This window comes from Python bivittatus, unplaced genomic scaffold (assembly GCF_059951505.1).
Source record: "Python bivittatus isolate LINGU-HERP-01145 unplaced genomic scaffold, Pbiv_v1 ctg000350_np1212, whole genome shotgun sequence".
Taxonomy (NCBI): Eukaryota; Metazoa; Chordata; class Lepidosauria; order Squamata; family Pythonidae; genus Python; species Python bivittatus.
In genome coordinates this window covers 22328401-22346114 of record NW_028277074.1, presented here as the reverse complement: position 1 = coordinate 22346114, position 17714 = coordinate 22328401, and the positions used below count along the sequence as shown (strand labels likewise).

The 17714-nt window shown below is 37.1% G+C and overlaps 1 protein-coding gene across 1 annotated transcript in view; it reads left to right on the top strand.

Moving 5' to 3' along the window:
* The window catches only part of C2CD2 (C2 calcium dependent domain containing 2), a 34652-nt gene that overhangs the window by 12436 nt on the left and 4502 nt on the right, over window positions 1-17714 (top strand). Inside the window, exons 5-13 of the mRNA XM_007430234.4 lie at window positions 3595-3717; window positions 3952-4072; window positions 5940-6048; window positions 9511-9572; window positions 11262-11389; window positions 11679-11850; window positions 14412-14525; window positions 15922-16049; window positions 17161-17473. Of these exons, the coding sequence (XP_007430296.1) occupies window positions 3595-3717; window positions 3952-4072; window positions 5940-6048; window positions 9511-9572; window positions 11262-11389; window positions 11679-11850; window positions 14412-14525; window positions 15922-16049; window positions 17161-17473 (1270 nt within the window). The remainder of the gene's footprint in view (window positions 1-3594; window positions 3718-3951; window positions 4073-5939; window positions 6049-9510; window positions 9573-11261; window positions 11390-11678; window positions 11851-14411; window positions 14526-15921; window positions 16050-17160; window positions 17474-17714) is intronic.

The window sequence follows — 17714 nt, the reverse complement described above, 5'->3', positions numbered from 1 at the left end:
GCTACCAAAATGAGGCAGTGTACCCAGAGTGGGTTTCAAAGCCAGTAAAAAATGTGCTGGTTTAAATATTTGTTTTTAATCTATTTTATTAGTTAAAAATGGAAATAAAAGCACAACATAATTTACAAACAAAGAGAACAGCTTAAAAACTAGACACTGAAGGTAATGTGTCTTTTAAAATTCCAGGAAGAATAAAAAACTTCAGAATGCACTAAAATGCTGAAGCACATCTCCAGATAAGTCTGTGTGAACACAGCATTATATAATTGGAGAACTGCAACAGAAAATGCCAGTTCCTTACTGCCCATTACCATATCTGTGATAAGCTCATAAGAAGAGCCTTGCTATAGGTTATCCATGGCCTATGTGGTTGTCTTGTTTCCTGCAGCAGTAGAGCTGAAAGGTTTCTTGTCCTTCCCATTCCATATTTTGCTTCTTTCCTTTCATATTCTCAGTAGTGATGGAATTTTATTTTATGTAATAAAGTTACTGTGCTTTTCCTCTTAGGCAACTAATAGCAAGAATTTTTAAACAAAATCAGCCCTTTAGTTTCTAAGATGAACACTAAGCATGAAAGCATAATGCAACATTCTAAATATGTTTTAGAAAGACAGACTAAAAACTGCAGAAGAAAATTTAATTTTATGCCTTAAAGTAGGCTCTAGAGAGTATTAACTGGGCTGTTAAGGGCATACCAAGCCCTCAAAGAGGTAATAGGCAGACATAAGAAAAAAGCAGTTTTTCAGGAATACTAGATTTTAAAAATTATCACTAGCAGTTTGAATTAGATGCAGGTATAAAGTATAGTTGCTTCAATAAGGGACCCTCATGGAGGAGTTCCCTGTTAACAATCAGGCTGCTACACCATGGACCTGTTAGAGTTTCCAAGCACTCTTCAAAGGCCATCCTAAATAAAATGCATTGGAGCAATCCAGGTACAATGTAAGTGAGGCATATGTCACCTTAGCCAAACTGACAAAAAATAAAAGTTATGCAAAGATGTGCATAACTAATACAGAGAATCAGATGGGTAAAAATATTCCTAGATACAGATGAAATTTGGATACCCAAGATCAAGAGAACCACAAACCAGCATCTTGAAGAGAAGTGATATAAATTGAGCCCATATTTCTGAATAAGAGCTACTATTTCTTGAATAGGTTCCATTTCAATTTGTTAATTCATATTAAGATATTTGCATCTCCAGATAATGGTTCCAGGCCTTGGTGACCATTCTAGAATGAAAAATGGAATGGAAAGGAAAAATACAGTTGGGAGTAACCACTGCAGAGTCGGTAACGACTGAGCGCAGAAAAAAAAATATCTACATATTAGTGACCATTCAATATCTCAGTTACTCTCCCAATATTCAGATATAAGTTAAATACCATGGGGTACAAAATTTGATGGCTCTTATAGAAGTCCCAGTCTTCCTATTGATTGACAACATTAACTAGACTATAAACACAATCATTTCCCAGCATCCTCAGTGACATTGTCAAGTCCAGTTAACTCTGCTTTATAGGGTTATGCAGGTTTTCAAGAGAATAACAAGGATGCTGATGACATAGATCATAGATGATATGATAAAAACCACCAGCCTAGGCATCCTCCTTTCCATAAATTTTCAGCAATTTTCAGGTATATTGCTATATCTTCTTTGTGGCAATGACAGTGGTGAAATATTTGTATTTCTTTATCTTAGTTGTATTTTTGAATAGTCATCTAGGAGAGCTTTTTAGAGGTGGCAAATGGACTATTAAATCTGGCTTCAAGGAAATTAGTAGAATCCTCAGAAACTGCTGTCACAAGTTTGCAAATTAGTTTGAAAATAAAGTTCCTTATATTTGCAACTTTATACAGTTTTATACAATTCCTATGGATGTATCCATAGCATTCTTTGATCTAATTATATGAATGCTTTTGTTGATGTAGCCTGAGAAGATGAGCAAAATGATAAAGTGGTTCAGCCAAGCTGTAAGAAGTTCTTCCTGTTGTCTATAATGAATTTCCCGTAATTCAGATTCATTTGATAATTCTGGATTCTGAAAGCAGAGAAGGCTTTTCTTTATCTACTTTCTCCATACCACACACTTTCTAAATGAAAAAAAAACACCTATTGTTACCTTTTTTTGTATATAAATTGAACAGACTCTTGATGACTTTGTTGGTCTTTTCTTCAACTTTCCAGCTCTACAATTTCCTTGCTCAGGGGCAGGAATCAGAACTGAACAAGACATTGCTATATAACTGTCTTCTCCCACCCCACCCCCCTTTTCCTAATGAAAATTCTTTCAGAGAATTCACCTTTTTCAAATATGCTATACCCTGAGCTCTCATTTTAGTACAGGTCCTACTGATACTCCACAATCTATCCTGCTAACCACTACCAGCTAAATTCCCATCAGTATGTATGTATATGGGAGACTGTGAGTTCTAGTCCATCCTAGTCCTGCAGGGACTCATCCTGGCTATTGCCAGGAGTCAACACTGACTCAAAGATACATACACATAAAAAAAAGTGTAGGTATATTTATTTCAACTAATTAAGTCCCGACTTTTGCCCTAAAGGCATTCCCAGTGCTTAAAGGTGGGGATGGAAGCTTGCCTCAATGTGCATTGTTTTAGTATTATTTCAGACATGCATCAGTTTAATGTTTATTCACATACTTTTGAGAGATCCTTTTAGATAACTTTTTTTGTTTTGTTTTAACGTGTTTAACTAGATATCAGCTGCAAACTTGCCCACCTTGTTGTCCATCATTACCTCTAGATTATTACTGAATACATTAAAAAGCAGCAGTCTCTTAAAAAAAAGCAGGATACTAGCCATTTATTGTTTTTCCCTGTTTCTTGTCTTCAAACCACAAAAAGCAAATATGATAGAGTTAGCTCAGAAGGTTTTGGTTAGAGGCTTTGTTAAAAACTTTTGATAAATTCCAAGTATAGAACTTCTACTGGATTATTCCGATAGACATGCTAGTTGATACTCTTAAGCAATTCTAAGAGGTTGAATTGCATTGGCAATATTCAAATTCCATTTTAGTTATAATACTTGTAGTCTTTCCTAAGAGATGTTCAATCATACTATTAAATAGGTTTAATGCAAGAAAAATGTTTATAATAAATAATTGTTGATAGAGCATGATACTGTGATTTTAACTATTTATTTGCCATTTATAGTCTTTATTCATTTGCTTTTTGACTTTTTGCTGTCTGACTTTTATACAGTACTATTATGTTTGGTGTATTGTCACTGAAATGCATTATCACTTTCTGTTATGCCTGCTTATATGTTCCATGTCACAATTCTCATTTCTCCATTGCTTTATGCATGAATTAAACACAATACACCAGGGGATCTCACACCTGTATACATTTCTCTGTCTACCAGATGTATTACTTGTTTTAATCCAAGCGCATTCTTCTATTAGAACTGAAGAAGAGGATAATGTGATTTTGCAATGAAGAACTTGCAGAGCAGATGATGTTGTGGTTTGAATCAATGAGCCAAGCAGCATGGTGAACACAAGACTTTCTCAGATATGCTTCTTCAAGAGTTTACAAACAATGTCACCATTCTTCTCTTTATAGGATCAGACTCTTGGGACATGCACAGTATCAGAAACATTTAAAAGCGTGTTGCAGAATCTCCTCAGTTGCACATCTCCTGTTGTGATTCTGAGTACAAGATCTACTGATATAAAAGGAGCTCAGGTATAGTTTTATTTAATTTAATGGTTTTGCTCACTGCTGCTTTGGCTTCTTCTTCATACTTCCTGTTGAAAGGTTTTCATAATTTAATGCCTTGGCTGAGTCTACATAAGTTATTCATATGCCTGTATAATGCTTAATATAAAATGACTGTTAACATTTAATGTATGAAAGCAGCAAAATTTATTACACATTTATTCCTAATGGCTCTATTTATTTTTTGCTTCCTGTTAACAGAATGTACAGAATACAGGGGCTATCCCTCAGGGTACTAGTCCTCCTAAGCCCCCAAGGGCTCATGAACTAAAACTGCTCATGAAAAACATCAACGCAACACTCACCAATCATAATACTGCAGGTATAATAATTTATATTTTGCTCTCTCTGTACCCTTCTGAATTGTATAACATTTATTCTGGCTTAACTGCAATAAGTAGATTAAAGTATATGCTATAAACAAAGAAAAGGAGACCTTTTCATCAGTAATGCATAACTTTCTTAGCTGGTTTTGATTTCTGTTCCCTATCCTCTTTCTGGTATCAAGATTTTTTACAAGGAAGTCTTTTTTTTTTTATTCCAGGTCAGCACCAGACATATATCCTCTTTTTCTTATGGTTCCATACTGGAACCATTGGCCTTTGTGGGATGTTCAAATTCATCCCCAGAGGTCCATTGTTTCAGGATTTAGTGCTCGCCCTCTACAGCAGGGTTCCTCAACCTTGGCAACTTTAAGATGGGTGGACTTCAACTTCCAGAATTCCCCAGCCAGCAAGGCTGTCTTAAAGTTGCCAAGGTTGAGGAACCCTGCTCTACAGCATTGTGTGGCCCAGTTTCCATGGAGAAGTGGTGGAGAATGCACATCCAGAGATCTCTATACTTAGCACAGTTACTTTACTAGCCTTATTGAGAATTAGAATGTGCAAAATATTTTGAATGCAAAGCACCCTGTTTCAAGTGCAAAATGCCTCTGTCTCAAATATGAAATCATTCTTTTGAGTCTAAAGTGGACTGTTTCAAACGTTTTATTCAAAACAAGGTAATCTGCATTCAAATCAGTTGGCTGTGGATTCTTATTATGAAGAATTTAACATCATTGCAATCCAAGTGCAAAAGAAGAACTTTTTAACCAGTTCTTAATGTTTACAGGAGGGGGGAAAGGAAAAGGTTCAAGGCCATCTATTCTTGTATGATATAATCTTTTCATATTCTTTCTCCCCATCTTTTTTATTAGAATTGGCATGTGACAGCTAGTATGATGTGCAGATCTACAATAACATCTTGGCTGTTCTGTTCTAATCATTATATATTGAGGCTTGGTAATTCATATGAACACTTATGGATCTTTGTGTGTGCAAATTTCTCAATGGGATTTTGTGATTTAAATAGGATTATAAGCATAAAGAATATACTGAGTGTCAATAGGTGAGACAGTTCTGCTAGCCAAGTGCTATCTTGAACACAGCTTACATGATTTGGACAGTCAAAAATCCAGAGTGGTCATAACATGAAGTACTAATTCATGCAGTATGTGTTTAAAGTGGTGAGTAGATAACTTGTCCATCAGGTTTTGTAAGCCTTTACGAGCCTGCACTTGCATACTTCCTTCAGGAAATTCAGGGAAGATGAGCATTAAGGAAAACAATTTTTCCACCTGCATTGCTCGTATATTCTTTACTGTGTTTTCCTCCTGCTTTCTAAACTTTGGCCCTGTATTCATTGAATTAGTTTTTGAACAGTATACTTATTAACAGTTTCTGGGGTTTTTGGTTGGTTTAAATTATAGTTTGGCTACATTTTTCTTAATGAAGATGTAAATGACTGGCTAATGGGGACTTTGACTCCTTAAATAATTCCAAAATATTGAGCTGTATTTTTTCAGTTCACATTTCTTGTCATTAAGGTTTTATCCATCAAAGCACTTCCCTGACCATGGTAGAATAAATCAATCTTTTGCATAAGAGACATCTCAAACTTTTGATATCTCCATCAGTTTACTTTTATTTGGTCTTCACATGGATAGTAAATATTACAATGCATATGTATTGGTACATGTTTAGATTCTTTATTTAAAATCTCCCAAGAACAACAAAAAGTAACCTTGTATGGGTTACTTTTCAGTAGCCCACTAATGTGAAATGCATAAAAAAACCATTTCTTTATGTAATTGCACACAAAATAAGAAACTCTTGTTTTATTTAAGTTGTTCTCTATTTCCCTCATTACAGGTATCGTTAACCCTATGTGTGTAGTTCAGCTCAATGACCCTTTACAGAAGTTTTATAGCTCTTTTGCCAATTATCCCATGGACCTCTCTTGGAATGAGGAGTTTGTTTTGTAAGTATTCCTTGTAATACTTTTACAAATGTGGTAGAAAACAGCACATTATTTTTTATCCTCCTAGTGGGAAAAATCTTATTTGCTTAGTACAGTTTTTACCCAGGCTGTTTGGAAATTATTGCAACGGCAGTGCCATCATATCTAAAGGATACCAGGCTGGGGGAGGCTATTTTTTCAGCCCAATGCATGGAATTAAAAATTATAAAACAAAAGAGGGAAAGGGAAAGAAAGAAGAAGGAAGGAAGGGAGGGAGGGAGGGAGGGAGGGAGGGAGGGAGGGAGGGAGGGAGGGAAAGAGATGTCTTTGAAAGCCTGCATAGTACATAACATAGCATTACAGTGGAGAATAAGGAACACAATGGCAACCTTATTGTTGATCATTCTGGAGTGTCAGTTATGCCCAGGATACACACTGGCAAATGTTGTAGCACAGAGGTAGGGTGGCTTTTTTTGTTTTGGTCATATGCTATTTGAACCTTTGAACATTTCTTGGATGAGTTCACCTGTGTTATAAAATGCCGCAAGGAAGCAATTTAGCAATGTATTTAAAAATTAGGGTGGTTCCAGCACTCATTGGACATAACATAGCTAGAGGACAAGAAACCTGCTAGGTTCAAACATTACATTACCCCATGTTTTATTTACCAAACAGCAACAGCTTGATTCACACAAGACGCTGAGCCAGAGGTAAATAAAGTACAGTTGTGTGAAAAAAAAAGTACACCCTCTTTGAATTCTATGGTTTTACGTATCAGGACATAATAAAAATCATCTGGTCCTTAGCAGTTCTCAAAAGTAAATAAATGCAACCTCAGGTGAACAACAACACATGACATATTACACCATGTCATCATTTATTTTCCAAAAAGAAAGCCAAAATGGAGAAGCCATATGTGAAAAACTAAATACACCTTATGATTCAATAGCTTGTAGAACCAGCTTTAGCAGCACTAACCTGAAGTAATTGTTTTTGTATGACTTTATCAGTCTCTCACATCCTTGTGGAGGAATTCCGGCCCACTCTTCTTTACAACATTGCTTCAGTTCATTGAGGTTTGCAGGCATTTGTTTATGCATAGCTCTTTTGAGGTCCTACCACAGCATTTCAATCGGGTTGAGGTCTGGACTGTGACTGGGCCATTGCAACACCTTGATTCTTTTCTTTTTCAGCCATTCTGTTGTAGATTTGCTGGTGTGCTTGGGATCATTGTCCTGTTGCATGACCCAATGTCGGCCAAGCTTTAGCTGTTGGACAGATGGCCTCACATTTGACTCTAGAATACTTTGGTATACAGAGGAGTTCATGGTCGACTCAATGACTGCAAGGTGCCCAGGTCCTGTGGCTGCAAAACAAGCCCAAATCATCATCCCTCCACCACCGTGCTTGACGGTTGGTATGAGATGTTTGCTGTGATATGCTGTGTTTGGTTTTCACCAAACATGGCACTGTGCATTATGGCCAAGCTTTTTCACTTTGGTCTCATCTGTCCAAAGGACAGTGTTCCAGAAGTCTTGTGATTTGTTCAGATGCAACTTTGCAAACCTAAGCCATGTTGCCATGTTCTTTTTAGAGAGAAGAGGCTTTCTCCTGGCAACCCTTCCAAACAAACCATACTTGTTCAGTCTTTTTCTACTTGTACTGTCATGAACTTTAACATTTAACATGCTAACTGAGGCCTGAAGAGTCTGAGATGTAACTCTTGGATTTTTTGCAATTTCTCTGAGCATTGCACGGTCTGACCTTAGGGTAAATTTGCTGGACGTCCATTCCTGGGAAGACTGGCAACTGTCCTGAATGTTTTCCACTTGTAAATAAACTTCCTCACTGTAGAGTAATGGACTTTCAAGCATTTAGGAATGGCCTTATAACCCTTCCCAGATTGATGGGCAGCAACAATTGCTTGTCTAAGATCACTGCTGATATCTTTACTTTCTGGCATTGTGTTAACACACACCTCAATGCTCAAGACCAGCAGACTCCTAAAACTTCGGCTTTTATAGAGCTAGTCACACTTGCTGATGATCAATTGATCAAGGGCATTTGATTAGCAGCACCTGGCTGCTATCTAGCCTCTTCATACCTATAGAAGCAGTAAGGGTATACTTAGAACTCAACCATAGAACTCAAAGAGGGTATACTTTCTCAAACGATAGAACTCAAGGAGGGTGTACTTTCTTTTTCACACAACTGTACATTTTGGTTAGCATGAGATATGGACCAGTCAGAGGGTCTCTTGAGATAATGTTCAGCTTTCTGCTTCATTTGACCATTTGCTTCCTTTAACAACATGGCTACACTTTCAGCTTATTCTACTTTGACCATATGTCCTGCTGGAGATACTGAACTTGTTCTGCTCTGTCCCTCCTTTCACTGTTAACCCTAACCTGGATTACCTCCCTTTTTATTTAAATTTCCAGGGCACTCTGATAAGTTTTATTTGCATTACCTCTTAAACAACTAAGATAAATGTATTTCCCTAAAAGTAACAAAATTCTGCTACATTATTGTAGCATTGTAAGCTTTGCCCACAAATGGTTGCTAACAGTTATTGATGTTAGGAGATAATTTTGCTTTGTTTGTTTTATAGAATGTATTTTTATTGGTCAGTGGCTGAAATAAAGTTTCTGTCTGTCTGTCAAAGCAGCCTAATAGGGAGGGGAACTTTTCTCTTCTTTTTATATGGAGTACCTGTGATGTTCCCTTGGGGGTTATTTCTTGGGGGCAGCATAAAAAATGAGCAGGGTCATTCTTTTTCTCCTGTCATTCTGTGCAGTAGTTTGCTGGGTAAGGGACAAATTGCTTTTACTAGAAGATAACCAAGTCTACTTTACTGCTGCTATCTGGAATCTATATTGGATTTTGGGAAGGGGTTAGAATAATAGCTGTAAGCATAATGAAATTATGGCTGATTTTTAGATGGAAGGAATATGCTGCTTCTTTCTATGTACTTCTGTTTGACTGAAGACTCTTTCAGTAGTTCACATCAGTGCAATCTTATGCATACCTACTCAGAAGTAAGTCCCACTGAGTTCAGTGAAGCTTATTCCTGGGTGAGCGAGAATATGATTGCAGATTCCAACCATAGAAATAAAAACAGTTAAATACAAAGCTACATTTTCTTTGTAGTTAATCAACTTAATTCAGATATTGCAAATTAATCATTGGTAAGCTTACTGAATTACTGAAACCTAATGCTAGCATTAAGTTCCAGTATTTCAGTGAGCTTACCAATGATTAATTTTTGATAAAGTTGATTACATTTGCTCTAACAAAATAAAGTATGTCCTTGCCAGTATTTGGGATTTTTTTTTCTCTCCAGCAGGTTCTTCTGCTTTTAACAATTACATTGGCAAGCAAAAATTCCACGATGCAGTTAAGAGACTGTGTTTTAAAATATAAAAATATGGGAATATATATATCTGAATGCTTTGTTAAACTACAAGTTTGGTTTGTTCACAGTGAATTAAATGCCAAATCAAAAGATCTACAAATCAACATTGTAGAAAATGGGGAGTCAGATGGTAAGTACTGCAGGCAACTCATTCTCTCCAAAGAGATGCTTTAACTTATCTTCTGTATTTGCAAAACTGAGGAGAATGCTCAATGGGAGGAAGAGAGCAGCAGGAGAGACTGATGAACATAGAAGCCCAGATGTTCTTTCTCCAACCATTCTTTCTTCAATGAACTCTAAGCACATGCTGAAATCCAAGATCTTTTTAAAGCATGTATTGACTAACTCCGAGTCACTCTGCAGTGAGATGGGCAGTGACAAATTTGAAATATAAATAAAATAAAATAAAATAAACTCATTTAGCTTCAGAGTAAAGAGAATCAGCCAGCCATTAAGTACCACATGTCATGACTGGTTTAGTTATTTAGCAAATTTATGTGGCTGCCAATCTTAATGAGGTAACTCCGGGCAGCTTATAAAAATATAATAAAATTACCCCGCAAAAGCCACAAGGCAACACCAAATTAAAAAATTTATGAGGTTTCTCACAAGTATGATTAACAGTATAAAAACAAAACACATATGCTGCACTCCACTATCATCCTGGCCCCAGTGCCTGAGGAAAAAGCCTTCAAGGCTTTCCAGAAGGTCAACAGGATCAGGGCCATCTGGATTTCAGGGAGGAAGCTATTCCATGGGCCAAGCATAATGACAGAGGAGGCATGCTGCCTTGGTCCTACTAAATAGCATTGTTTCACAAAGGGGACCCAGAGCATGCCTACCCTGCCAGCTGAGGAGGGATGGGCAAAGACCAGTAGGGTCAGTGGTCCCACAAGTAACTTGACCCTGTGCAATGCAGGGCTTTGAAAATGACAAACAGCATTTTGAATTGCACCCAGAAACCTACATGGAACATGGGCAGATATGTATAACTGAGTATCATCAGCATACTGATGATTCTTAGCCCTGTGCCAACAAATTGCCTTACCCAACAGTTTCATATAGATGTTAAATTAGAGATGAGCCCTGGGGCACTCTGCAAAACAGGATTAGGGCTGGACCTCTCTTCCCCCATCAACCAGAACTGGAACCAATTTTAAAGGAGGAGAACCATCATGAAACTCTGCCCTGCACTCCCAGATCCCTAAGCCAGTTCAGAGTGTTCAATGATACTGAAGGTTGTTGAGAGACCAAGGAGGCTTAGGGCAGATACATTGCCCCCATCCCAAGCCTGCAGAGATCATCCATAAGTGCAGTCAATGCCATCTCAGTGTCACTGATAATATGGCTTCAAACTCAACTGCAGAGAGCCCAGGAAATCTGTTTCTTCCATGCCCCTTTGGAGCTGCAAGCCTACCACCATCTCAGTAACCACCTCTAAAAAGAGAAGGTTAGAGACTGGACAAAAATTGTCCAGTACTGTTGAACCCAGCAATAGCCTCTTGAGGAGAGGATGAACCACCACTTTCTTTAAAGCAGGCGGAACATGTCTCCAAGGAGGCCTTAACCAATCAGGAGAGACATGGGTAAAAAACATATGTGACAGGACTCAGAGCCCCAGTGGCCCTGTCTACTTCCTCAGTGTCTTCCTTATAAAGTCACAAACTGTACATTGGAAATAGTACCTTTTCTTCTGCTTTATTTCCAAGGTAATTATAGTTTTAATGTGATATGTCCCAGAATATTTAAAGCTTGGAAATTTTAATACCAAAATATTACAGTACTGAACAATTTAATAAACTGCTTTTGTTTTATTCAGGTGACTCTTCCATTTCTGCTAAAGTTCCTTTGGATTTATTCAGGAAACAGCCTTCTGGATTGCAAAGTTTTGCACTGAACAGCCAAGTCAGCAATAATACCTCTGCAGTAGGATCTGTCTCTGCAGAGGTAAAAAGTTTTAAACTACCTGCATTTTCTTTACTTGAATATATCCTGACCCAACTCATTTGACTCATAATGCATACAATGGTGAAATGTAGACATAAGAGTACAGTAAAATTGCCCCTGTCCCAGGCCCACCAGAGGTCATCTGCTTGTACATGATTTCAAAAAAAATTGGTGTATTGTCTCTTACAGGTTTTTAAAATGATTTGACCCATTCCTTTTTCCTACACAAGCCAGATATATTTTCAGCTATCTTTATTTTAAGATGCCAAGTAGATTTCTCTTTCTTTAGTTCTTGTATATAGAACCTTCAGAATCCAAATCACTGCAAGTTCCTACGAAGCTTCCTGTTGCAAAAGTAGAAAAGGATCGAACTGTGATGCCTTGTGGGACTGTGGTCACTACTGTTACTGCTGTGAAAGCCAAGACTTTAGTAGAAGGGAGATCATCTGTTCTGCATTCAGGTGAGAATCCAAGTGGAAGCCTTCATTGTTCCAAGAGCTTAACTTTTTAAGACAGTTTTGTATGCTAAAGGGTAAGATGAAAGACAGGATGGCTTATTTGGCTGCGGAACATTCTGAGACTGAAGACATTGACACATAATATGCATGCTATTTCTTAAAAAGGTTTTTTTATATTGAAAAAAGTGATCTTTTAAAAAATATATAAACTTAAAAATGTTCAACCTTTGAATCAATGAAAAGTAGTAGTAATGAACCTCAACCTTACACTTTACCTTGTAACAACCACTTCAACTCTGTATATAAAAGAAGTGGTTAATTACCCCTTTCTTTGCACAAAAGATCTTTAATGGGATTAGTGTTTTGGCTTCTGTACTTGCTTCTTTCATGCAGCGTGAAAATCCTGTTTCACATAAATGCAGTGAACAAAAGGGAAGAATCATTAGCACTGAATGCTTTGTACACATAATTTCAAAATAATTTAGTGAAAGTTCATTATTTTTTTTGTTCCATTTAGGAGTCAAAAATTAAGTTAGCTTTCATATTCATGGATTAGTAAACTGACTTGATTAATTAGCAGATGGATTTTAAACCCCCAAACTGTACTTTGAGGAAAATGTTGTAAGAGAGTAAACTACAGTATAACCATATAGGTGCTATAAAATGGTGCTGCAGATATCCTCACCTACTGACGTAGTTGGACTACATGGTTAACTTGATTAAAGGTATGCACCAACAAAATGTAGGTTAGGATGCCCAGGGGACTTTCCAATCCCAAAATGTGATTGTTCACTCTGTAGTGCTGGTGTATGTCTTCTTTCCCTTTATGTTTTGGATTTTACCTCAAGGGTACTTTCCTTGCTTCAACAGACTGCAAATTTAAAAGCGGCAGCCATTTTATTTCTCTGTGTTGGGATAGGAAGTCCTTTATTGATGCAAGAAAAGCACTTTTAAAAATAATGATTTTTAAAAAGCCACCAAATTTTCCCTCAGGCAGTTGCCCAAATTCTCAGTTGCCAAGGAACCAGGTAATCAGTGACTTTTTTTTTTTTTTAACATGATACCTATTCAGCTCTGTTCCCATAGAACCAAAGCACTGGATTGTCTTGATTATTTTACATAAAGCCGAATAAGGTGTCCCAATAGCTACAGTGCCTTCTGTAGCAAGCTTTAGTAGAACTGTAAAATGATCCATAGTAGTCATTTTAGTACTACTGCCACATTAAATGTTTAAAATGTTTTTTAATTCGGTGTCAAATAGTAAAATAATATTATACAGTTTTCAGAAGTAGTATAAATGGAAGACAAATTGTGCGTCTTTTTGCATACTCTTGCAAGGTGATAAACATTGGAAAAACAGGTTTCAAAAGATGAAGCAAAACCCAACATCATGCAGCTTTTCTGCTGATGCATGGGTCCCCAGTTCTGTTTGGGAGAGTTGCCCAGCTCCTCAGGCAAATCTTGAAGGTACATGGAGGACTGCAGAAGGGAGAAAGATTCCCCTTCCTGCTTCATCCACTGAACAGGAAGATTGAGTTGGATTCTACTAATTAAAAAGAAGTTGATGTGAGAACTTGCACAAATTTTAACTTTTTCTTGTTGTGAATGAATAACTTGCCAAGGTTTACCAAGCACATTTTATTAAGAAAGGGAAAAGGGAGAAGAACATTGGGGACCAAATGAAATGGCAAGCTGCCATCAGAGAACTTAAGAGCACGGTGGAATACAGTATATTCTTTCTTTGGATGGACATTCTACTGGGAAGATTAAACTGTAATGCATTAAATCATAGAACCACCTATTTTCTTAAGATCACAGACTCTGTGTGTGTTAGGGTGTAGACATATGCTAATGACTGGCTGTGTAGGTAAAATTATATTGCAGCAATGAATAAAATACATTATTTTCTTTTAGTAGTAGTTAGTTAGTAGTAATAAGTTAGTTATTACTACTGACTTATGAGTCTGTTTTGAAGATCTGTTTAAAATCCCTTCCGAGCATGATACTAAATTAACTATGTTGTAGAGAACATATAGATGTTGTGTGTTGTACTGTGAATGTCACTTCAAAACAAAAATAAGAGTGAAAATTCGGTGCTGAGAGAGAGAATCACAAACAGCAACTATCTAGTTTGACTCTCTTATGAATGGTTCTCTTGAACTTCTAGACAGCTTATGTTCATGTCCTATAAAGCAGACTTTTTTAAAAAAAAGATTGAAATGAAATAGAGAATAGATTGGAATCATACATTGCAATAATCAATAGTTTGCTTAATTACGGTTTATTGAATGAACTGCCATTGGCTGCATTAATATGATATACTAATATACATCATGCTTTATATACTTCAATAGATGGATTCATACACTGCTTTAAGCTAATTCAAAAGCAAACAATCAACAATATGGCTTAGTATAGTAAAAGTTTTTTTTTTAAGTGTCTGAAGATCAGATCGTAGATCTATGTATTTAAATTCCTATCCATTTGCAGAAGGTGAATGTTTTGTTGTGTTTGTCCGTTGTAATGTATAAATGAAAGAATACTCAAGCTGTTTAATCTAATAGATTCACCAGTGCAAAGTCCTGCTAAACTGAAAGGGATTGAAAAGGATTTATCCATTCAAGCAATCCATTGTCAGAATGTTTCAGTGAGCAAGGCTTTATCTTCTTCAGATACTGGTGAGTTTGGGCTTTCTTTAGAGGTGCGTGGGACATTTTTCAGACAGTGTACACTAATAAACTCATAGCCAGCAAACATTCAGCTTGCATCTGATGGTTTTTTAGGGCCCGTTTGCATGACTACTTTTGAATTGGAAGATACCGGGTTATGTTATTTTTTTCCCCTAAATGCCTGTTCAGTACTGTGGCCAACTTCACACAGAATAATGATGAGCCTAATTTCCATATATGCCATATATGCCAAGTTGAATAATAATATCTAAACTTAACAGAGTCACAGAAATTGAACATTTTGAATTGGAAAGCAAAACGTTTCTGTTGATACCTAGTGCCTCATTCTTGCTTTTATGAAGAAAACATGCTACATGTTCGCTGCATTTTCTACCACATCATAATCTTCCACTAAGAGAGTTATAGTTATGATAATGCCAAAGGAGATATGAAGTATGACATAGGCTGCTTCTATGTAGTATTTATAAAGTACTAGTACTCCAATCTGGGAGAGCCAGTTTGGCGTCAGGCTAGAAACCAGGAGATGTGAGTTCTAGTCCTGCCTAGGCACAAAGCCAGCTGGGTGACCTTGGACCAGTCACTTTCTCTTAGCCCTAGGAAGAAGGCAATGGCAAACCACTTCTGGGGTCGGGGGGGAACACCTTGCTAAGAAAACTGCAGGGACTTGTCCAGGCAGTCTCCAAGAATTGGGCATGATTGAACTCATTAAAAAAAAAAAAACTACTCCAGCCTGCTTCTAGCTGTAGAGATTCTGTGGGATTTCTCCAGAATTTGTCATGCTAATGGAGGGTTTTTTTTTTCTTTCTTATAAGCAGATTACGATATGTCATAGAGACAGGAATTTCTGCCCCTATTTCTAATTATTTCTTACATCTTTTGAGATACTATCCACACTCAAGTCAGGGAGTAATAGTGAATACAGCCATTATAGCTACCCTTCTCTGTCAACATTTTTGAAAAGGAACCAAAAGGAAAAACCGGAGAAAAATATGCATTCCATTTTAATGAGTGCTGCTTCTAATCACTGGTATTTAATTATAAGAAACTGGTCGATAGAAATTGAAAAGCAGATCTGCTTCTAAAGAGTTTAGGGCTAATTTGATATGAAACAGTTCCTTACATAACCTGCTGCTGTTCAAATATTGTATTTTGAGTACATGTAGAGTATACTTAAACTTTGAACTATCTCTGTTGATAAAACGCAAGCAAAATTCTCAGAGCTGTTTGATGGAGTGCAGAGCAATGGAAAAATATTGGCTTAGTATGTAAGGTATTGAATTTTAATTTATGTAAAACATTACATTTCTACTAAAGCATTGATTCTGTATTGTGCACTTGGTTATTTTATCTAGTTATTCTCTTATTTATGTATTTATTTTGGCAGAGTTACTGGTGTTGAATGGCACAGATCCTGTGGCTGAAGTAGCCATTCGACAGCTCAGTGAGTCTGCAAAGCAAAAGCTCAAATCTCCCAGAAAAAAAAGCACCATCATAATATCAGGGATTTCAAAGGTACAAAATAATCGTGATTGTTTTTTATTTAATGAATGCAAGATCAGTTTTCATCTTTTTTCTATTAGAATTTCTTAAAAAACCCCACTGGATTTATTTTGCATTTTGCAGCTGCATTTCTAGACTAAAACATACATGATTTCCCAGAGAAGAAAAGACATTCCTCCTGAATATTGCAAGCATCAGAAATATTGTAGTAACTGTTGCTAGAGCTTTTCATATAATGCAGTAAAAACAGAGAGCAATCATTTGTGCTTCCCTGTATGACACTCAGGGTAAAAACTACCACCACTGGGACTCAGGCAGTGTATAAATTTAATGAGTTAATTAATTAATTAATTAAATTTTGTCCAGAAGTGAAGAGAAAGTACTTTTCTTCATGCTTGCACAAGACCACTTCTAATTTTGTTACTGAAACCTATGTTGCAATATCCACGGTGGTTTGGTGGTATTAAAGACACTCCTGGCAATCGTTGGCTGGTACTGTCAAAAATATCCCGTCTGTTAAGAGAATGATGCTGTGAGTACATTAATGAGCTCAGAAATAAATATGTATGCCAAAAAGGTGGGCAGAAGAAACTGGCAGTTGAAGAAAGGGAGGAGAAGGGAGTCTGGGCAAAACTTTACATAAGCCCTTGGGCAAGAGGGGTCATGTGCCACTGATGAGAAGGAAAAGAACAGGCAAAAAATGGCTAAGGAGGCGAGGTCCAATTCCTAAGAGATGCTGCACCATTGGATGGTTTTGTAAAAGAATGACATCTTGCAAATTTTATCCATTCCTGTTGTTCTAGCCCAATAACTAAGGATCTGCGGGCTTGTATTTCCAGACAGGCTCCCTCTTTCATTATCTACAGCTACTCATTTTATAAAAGAAGTATTTTTATTAACTTTTATTTTAAAAGTTATTTTAAACTGTAAGAATAAAATAGGGGAAAGTGAGCATGGTTGTGAAATTAAAGGAAGCCCATTTTATACATCCATTGCGCTGTCCAAGTGTGCATGGTGGAACAATTCCACAAATATCTAGGCATACCTTAAAATTATTTTTGATCCTTATTGTTATTCCAAACTAATAGTGTTTTGGCTTCTGTATTTGATTTTCATGTTCTAGACTAATTTATCTCAGGACAGCAAAACTGCACTCATGATGGACTATGCAGCAGCCATGGATGGCTCCTGTAAACACGATGATACTTCATGTGTTGAAGGGTGTCTTGCACAATCCCCTTCTGATGAAAAATTATCACTGTCTGCCTCCCAAACAATATCTGCCCTCGAAGAACCCCAGGAACACAGCCATGGTGCCTGGACTTTAGATGACAGTAGCCGTCAATGGCACAACGCACTACTAGACCAAGACTGTGATAAGATATCTGGGAGCTCTGTAAGCATCTCAGAATCTGAAACTGTGAAGAAATCCAAAGGTATGATCCTTTTCTTCTTAAAGGGGTATCAACAGTGCGGCCTTCTCCAGCCAGGCATTTTCTAGGCATTCTTGGAATTGCAGTCCAAACCTTTTTATAGGGCCAAAATGTGGGAAGCTGCTGTAATCAGTCTTCTATTTAAACCATGGAAGGCAATATCACTGAGCCTAGGGGCACACCTAGAACTTTTATAGCATATCACTGGGGGTCCCCCAAAAGGAGTTGTGAATGGGGTTAAGGG